The sequence below is a fragment of the Papilio machaon genome, chromosome 23, assembly GCF_912999745.1.
Source record: "Papilio machaon chromosome 23, ilPapMach1.1, whole genome shotgun sequence".
NCBI lineage: Eukaryota > Metazoa > Arthropoda > Insecta > Lepidoptera > Papilionidae > Papilio > Papilio machaon.
The window spans coordinates 32,669-40,377 of record NC_060008.1 but is presented as its reverse complement, the minus strand read 5'-3'; the positions used below and the strand labels follow the sequence as shown (position 1 = coordinate 40,377).

The 7,709-nt window shown below is 35.0% G+C and overlaps 1 protein-coding gene across 1 annotated transcript; it reads right to left on the bottom strand.

The window, feature by feature from the left end:
- Window positions 1-202: 202 nt before the first annotated feature.
- Window positions 203-6,895, bottom strand: LOC123722314. Its single transcript, XM_045683781.1, has 3 exons — window positions 6,158-6,895; window positions 1,115-1,309; window positions 203-733 (listed from the first exon to the last, which is right to left on the bottom strand). The coding sequence occupies exons 1-3, from the start codon at window positions 6,614-6,616 to the stop codon at window positions 203-205; spliced, it is 1,185 nt and encodes a 394-aa protein (XP_045539737.1). The 5' UTR covers window positions 6,617-6,895.
- Window positions 6,896-7,709: the final 814 nt, after the last annotated feature.

Here is a 7,709-nt window from a genome sequence, read left to right as displayed (position 1 = left end):
TTTTACAATATTTGTATTTTATTTAGTTTGTATAAAACTGTAAAAGTGGTTTGTTTGTGAATGTGTGTGTTTATGTATTTTCTTAGCTTGTGTATGTGTATGTTATTATGTGTGTTTATATATTTATTTATATATTGTATATATGTATATTATAATGTGTTTAGTTGTGTTTGTGTTATATTTATGTATATGTATGTGAAATCTATGAGTATGCTATTGTTGACCGTGCTATTTGTTCCCATTTTCTTCTTATTGGGCATTCCTGGCTGAATGCGTTGTGATTGTGGTTGTTTACTTTTGCTTGCTTACAGTTACAGCATGTGGGTTCAGATTTGTTTTTCCATTCTTCACATTCAGATCGTTTGTGGGATCCTCCACAGTGGCTACATTTTTCTTCTTTATCTTTGCAGAACCGTTTGGGATGTCCATAACCCAGGCAGGTCGAGCATTGGATCAATGGTGATTGGTCTTCTACACGTAGCTTTTGTAAGTCTATCCGGACTTTACCAGCTTCCATCATGCTCTTCCAGACCTGGGGGGGGACTCTTATTACTACATGATTTGTTTGCGGATTTTTTGCTTTCTTTTTGTAGAGGATTTCCATTTTGTCTGTTTCAGTGTAGTTATTGAAAATATCTTTGTTTTGTTTCTGTAGGGCTGCCAGTATTTCCTCATCGGTGTTGTAGTTTAGTACATCCCTAATAACAACCAATGGGTTTTTGTTTTGTATATCCTGCACGTTTAGGTTTTCTGTATCTTTTAATTTTTCTTTTACTAGTTCTCTTTCTTTTTCTGTTTTAAAACCTATAATTATTTTCTGGTCCTTGGCTTTTCTTATTCTTTCTATTTCGACACCTCCCTCTTTAGCCTGAAGGGCCTTTCTAATTTTATCTAGAACCTCCTCTCCTGTATCTATTGGATATTTAGATGTGATCTTTATAGAGTGTAGTGTTTGTTCTATTGTTTTTATTGGTGTGTTAGATGTTACTACTGATGCGTATGTTTTGCTTCTGTTGTTTTCGGTGTTTTGGTTTTTTATTATATTTTCGTTTAATTCTTCTATTCTTTTGCTGTTTTCTTGAATGATTTTGTTTCCCCTCTCCGTAATGCTTGCATATGTTTCTATTTGTTTGCTTATTCCATTCTCAAGTTTTTCCAATTTGTTCAAGTTATCCAGGGTGTCCAGTTTGTCCAACTTGTCCAATTTTACCGAATTTATTATGTTAGTCCTTCCCATCCCTTCCAACTCTTTGCGTATAATGTCCATCGTTTTGTTGTTCTCTGCGAGGAGTTTTGAGTGTTCCTCTATTTTTTTCGGAGTTATTCCTCTGCGAAATTTTTGACTCTAACGGTTTTTAGTTTTTGCTTCATAACTTTCCACTAGATTGTCCAAAATTCACGATTCTTTCACTATTAGACGCACAACACTGAGACGCATCCAACGGTATACGACACTTTATAATTCTGCAACTTTTTTCTGCAACTTAAGATTTTCTTGCTCTAGAGCCGCGCGGAACGATCCGTTCGCCTTGGCGGTTGGCACGCGACTGGGTTAGGTTAGGTTAGGTTAGGTTAGGTTAGGTTAGGTTAGGTTAGGTTAGGTTAGGTTAGGTTAGGTTAGGTTAGGTTAGGTTAGGTTAGGTTAGGTTAGGTTAGGTTAGGTTAGGTTAGGTTAGGTTAGGTTAGGTTAGGTTAGGTTAGGTTAGGTTAGGTTAGGTTAGGTTAGGTTAGGTTAGGTTAGGTTAGGTTAGGTTAGGTTAGGTTAGGTTAGGTTAGGTTAGGTTAGGTTAGGTTAGGTTAGGTTAGGTTAGGTTAGGTTAGGTTAGGTTAGGTTAGGTTAGGTTAGGTTAGGTTAGGTTAGGTTAGGTTAGGTTAGGTTAGGTTAGGTTAGGTTAGGTTAGGTTCCACGGACCTGCTCGGTTGTCCGAGTGGGCGGAGAGGTGAACTCCGACGTGGCGCGTCCCCGGGTGGTGGATAGGGGAACGCCCCGGCCTTCTGCCGGGGTAGGGCTTCGGCCCCGCGAACCAAACACTGGTAGGTTAGCTAGGTTAGTTAGGTTAAGTAGGTTAGTTAGATTAGGTTGCGGGCCCCTTGTGGGCCCGCAAAAGAGAGGGCGGCGCTCGCCGCAAGGCGAGCGTCTATTAGGTTAGTTAGGTTAGCTAGGATTAGTTAGTTAGGGCTAGGTTAAGTAGATTAGGGTGAGGGGTTGGGGTTGGTGGCTGGGCCCGCCACCTCGCTCTGCCTGGATTACATACTTAAGTATGGGGCGACCGGGGTCGCCGGCTCACCACACCGGCCGCAGCCCCCCAGCGGGCCCACTTGTGGGCTCGCAAACGAGGGCGGCGTCTCGCCGCAAGGCGAGCGCCTTTTTGTCCGGGACGGCGCGACCACTAGGACCCGACCTCTTTGGTCGAGGGTCGCGGCCGCCGGACTTAGGTTAGTTTAGAGTAGGCTAGGTTTAAGGTAGTTAAGTTAGCTAAGTTAGGTTAGGGTGCGGGCCCACTTGTGGGTCCGCATATGAGAGGGCGGCGAACCCAAACCGAGTAACTGCCCTTTTCAGGGCAGCGAAAAGGGAGGGCAAGCCTAATGTGGAGGGTGGCGCGACCCATTAGGGTCGTGGCCGCCGGTCGGGACGTGGGAGCACGACCTCGGTAACACTCTGTTATACGATGGCGTGTGATCCTGCGTCCCAGCGCGTAATCCCGGTGGCTCAACATCTTCACTGGGACCGCGGGCCCCTGTCTTGATCAAGACGGGGGCCAAGAGGTGGGTCTCTATAAACCCTGGCGGCACCAGCGGGGGAGGCGGGGATTCCGAACCTGCATTGCACGGTGTCGTCTTGAGGAGCGCCTAAGGGCGCAGAGAGGGCCCCTCCCGGGGCGGTCAGTGGGGCGTCGCGGTGGCAAGCTCACGCGATCCCGTGGCGCCCCACAGTATGGCCATGAGGGAACAAGGAGGTTTAGTGGGTATGCTCCCATTCGGGGAGAGAATCTCACATAACTCGCGTGTCTTCCCCGAGGCACGGAGTATGCATTAAGCATTCCTCCTTGTATAAAAAAAAAAAAAAAAAAAAAAAAAAAAAAAAAAAAAAAGGTTAGGTTAGGTTAGGTTTTTTTTTTTTTTTTTTTTTTTTTTTTTTTTTTTTTTTTTTTTTTTTTTTTTTTTTTTTGTTGACCTAACCTAATCTTTGGTTAGGTCATACTATCTACTTCTAACATGGGTGGTCAGAATCTTTGTCTGCCTAATTTAATCTTTCATGCCAGTTCTCACTTTTATAGCTTCTCGCACTTTCGTTCTTCATACTATTTCTTTCTTGTTTACATCGTCTTTCTTACTCATACGGGTGGGATTCCCGTCTATTCTACTCTATTCTATATTTTACTTTATTTATTTATTTATTCTTATAGGGTATTAAAACTACTACAACTCTGTCTCTTTATTATACATCTTGAAACTTACATACTAACTTATTTTATCTTATTTCTATTTTGCATTTTTTATCTTATATTACTATTTTATATTTTGCTTTATTTATTTGTTATTTGTTGTTACAGGTGTAATAAAATTACTACAACTCTGCTTCTTTATTTTACAGCTTAGTACTTACATACTAACTTAATCTATCTTATACAATTATTTTGTTACTTTTTATTTTCTTATGCAAATTACTTATCTGTTCTAACTTTTATGTTTTTTAATATTATATTTACAAAGTGCCATATTGGTATATATTGTGGATTTATCAGTGTTTACATTTATTCTGGTTTTTATAATACTTAATTACACTTAATATGTTATAATTATCAATTAAGGTTTACAATTTTACTTTATTATTGGTACTATAACATTTTAATTTTTTAATATTTTTGTAATTTTACTTTACATTCTTTGTACCTTTTTTCTTGTTTACTTTATTTGTTTGTTCACAATATTTGTTGTTATTTATATTATAAACCATTACAATTGGTTGCCTGATATTTGTATAATTTTGTCTCGGTGCCTTCTATATGCAATTTTATAAAATTTTTAAAATTCCTTCCCTGCCTGTATATGTTTTATTTTTATATAATTTCTATATGCATATGTGTGTGTTGTGTGTGTGTTATAATTTGTTTTTATGTATTGTATGTACTTGTGTTTTAGTGAATGTTGTATGATTGGTATGTTTACATTGTATTGTATTGTTGTATTTTGAGTGTATGTGTGTATGCACTTTGTGTTTGTGTTGTGTATTGTTTGTGTTTATGTATGTTTGTATTTTGTGTGCATTTGTGTATGTTTGTTTATATTTTTGTATATGTTTTGGGTGTATGTTATACCTAAGTGTGATATACATATATATTTTAGTATTGTGGTTTGGTTGTTTTGTTTTATAAGTTTACTAATTTGTATAATACTATAGTTGTGAGTAATATATTAATAAATATTTTGTGAATTTTGTTTTAGTCGCTGTGTTATACTTTTTATGTATAGTGTGTTATTTAATGTTAGTATAAATCCACTTTTACTGTTTTACAATGGTTATTATTTTTTAAATTTTGTTTGCATGTTTATTTACAATATTTGTTTATTATTTAATTTGTATAAAACTGTAATAGTGGTTTGTTTATATACCTAAGTGTGATGTACATATATATTTTAATATTGTGGTTTGGTTGTTTTGTTTTATAAATTTACTAGTTTGTATAATACTATAATTGTGAGTAATATATTAAATAAAATATTTATATGAGTATTGTTTTATTCGCTGTGTTATACTTTTTATGTATAGTGTGTTATTTAATGTTAGTATAAATCCACTTTTACTGTTTTACAATGGTTATTATTTTTAAAATTTTTGCATATTTATTTTACAATATTTGTATTTTATTTAGTTTGTATAAAACTGTAAAAGTGGTTTGTTTGTGAATGTGTGTGTTTATGTATTTTCTTAGCTTGTGTATGTGTATGTTATTATGTGTGTTTATATATTTATTTATATATTGTATATATGTATATTATAATGTGTTTAGTTGTGTTTGTGTTATATTTATGTATATGTATGTGAAATCTATGAGTATGCTATTGTTGACCGTGCTATTTGTTCCCATTTTCTTCTTATTGGGCATTCCTGGCTGAATGCGTTGTGATTGTGGTTGTTTACTTTTGCTTGCTTACAGTTACAGCATGTGGGTTCAGATTTGTTTTTCCATTCTTCACATTCAGATCGTTTGTGGGATCCTCCACAGTGGCTACATTTTTCTACTTTATCTTTGCAGAACCGTTTGGGATGTCCATAACCCAGGCAGGTCGAGCATTGGATCAATGGTGATTGGTCTTCTACACGTAGCTTTTGTAAGTCTATCCGGACTTTACCAGCTTCCATCATGCTCTTCCAGACCTGGGGGGGGACTCTTATTACTACATGATTTGTTTGCGGATTTTTTGCTTTCTTTTTGTAGAGGATTTCCATTTTGTCTGTTTCAGTGTAGTTATTGAAGATATCTTTGTTTTGTTTCTGTAGGGCTGCCAGTATTTCCTCATCGGTGTTGTAGTTTAGTACATCCCTAATAACAACCAATGGGTTTTTGTTTTGTATATCCTGCACGTTTAGGTTTTCTGTATCTTTTAATTTTTCTTTTACTAGTTCTCTTTCTTTTTCTGTTTTAAAACCTATAATTATTTTCTGGTCCTTAGCTTTTCTTATTCTTTCTATTTCGACACCTCCCTCTTTAGCCTGAAGGGCCTTTCTAATTTTATCTAGAACCTCCTCTCCTGTATCTATTGGATTTTTAGATGTGATCTTTATAGAGTGTAGTGTTTGTTCTATTGTTTTTATTGGTGTGTTGGATGTTACTACTGATGCGTATGTTTTGCTTCTGTTGTTTTCGGTGTTTTGGTTTTTTATTATATTTTCGTTTAATTCTTCTATTCTTTTGCTGTTTTCTTGAATGATTTTGTTTCCCCTCTCCGTAATGCTTGCATATGTTTCTATTTGTTTGCTTATTCCATTCTCAAGTTTTTCCAATTTGTTCAAGTTATCCAGGGTGTCCAGTTTGTCCAACTTGTCCAATTTTACCGAATTTATTATGTTTGTCCTTCCCATCCCTTCCAACTCTTTGCGTATAATGTCCATCGTTTTGTTGTTCTCTGCGAGGAGTTTTGAGTGTTCCTCTATTTTCTGTGAAAAATTTCTATATTCATTAGTACTTGGGGGTGGGGGTGGAGAGGGGGGGAGATGGGTGGAGTTTGTGTTCTTTCTTAGGTTGCTTGATTCGAGTTCTTTGATGGTTTCCTTGAAGACTTTGAAGAGGCGCTTTACGGCGTTTTCGATTCCTTCTTTTATTTCTCTTTTAAGGTTTCTGGAGTTGTTTAGATTTATAAGGGCTTGTTTGTGGGCTGATTTCGCCTCTTCTATGTAGCTGTGGAGGGTGTTTGTTTCCCTAGTTGGTGTTTTGTTTTCTTTTCTTTCTAGTAGTGATGTGTGTGCGAGGTAGGTGTAGTATTCTGATTCAGAATCGGTTTCCATTTCTATTTCACTATACTGTGGTATATATATATTACTGTGTGCTGGTGTGGTTATTTCTGCAACTTCCTGTGTGGACGATGGTCTTTGTTTGGTTGGTGTTCGTTGCATGTTGTTTAGTGATATTTGTTTTATAATAGTTACTATCTGAGTCTAAATTCAAAATATTCTGTAAATATTTGCCGTTAGAATGGGTTGCGGTCCTAATATTATGGAGTTTGATAAGAATGATTGGGTACGGGCTGTGATTCACTAGAGTGATGATTTAACTGATTAATATTTATGTTTTCAAATAAGTATCTATTCGCTTGTTGGTGTAATTAATGTTGATTGTAGTTGCAAATAATTATAATGATGATATCAATACAGTGATAATACTTATTAAACTAATCTTATACTTTATGTGCACAAGTATTATTACGAACAATTAAAGCGAGTGACACACAACAGTACTTAAAATAATTTTAATATTTTTAAAGAGTGTTTAATAATTTTCTATATAGAAGTTAATTCTAATTTAGTTATATACAATAATTATTTTATAAAAATGGTAAGTTTAATTATCTAAATTTAACTTATTAATGGTATATTTGTTCGTTACTCTTATATTTAATGGTTTAATTTTAGTTTTACTTAGTATTAACTTCTAATCTAATAACTAGTAATTATTTGTAATTTATGAAATAATAAAATTAAATGTATTAAATGTATCAATTATATTTCTATTTCTTCCACCCTGTTGTGTGTCAGTCTTTATTTCTTAATTTGTTATCTTTAGTTAAACTTTTCGTCACTAGGTGGCTCTAGTTCAAAATACAGTTGTAATACAAGTGTTTAAACTTAAGCTGGTGACACACGACAGTTTTTGAATTAATGTAATATATTGAAGTTCTAAATATGTTTATGTAGGGTTTATAATCTATTTCCGCTATGTGTATTATTTAATTTATTTAATATTATACTAATTTGATGAATTTCTTATGAAGTGTAATACATTAAACTTGAAATATGTTAATTATTCTAATTAAATTCTATTTCTTTTTACTATGGTGTGTGACTGTCTTTATATTTTATTACTGTTATCTACAGTTCAGCTTTTCGCCGCTAGATGTCACCAACTTTAATTCACAGTCAGAGTACAATGGATTTTTCCAGAACAACTTAAGTGGATTACACACAACAAGAATATTTATTTGATATGATA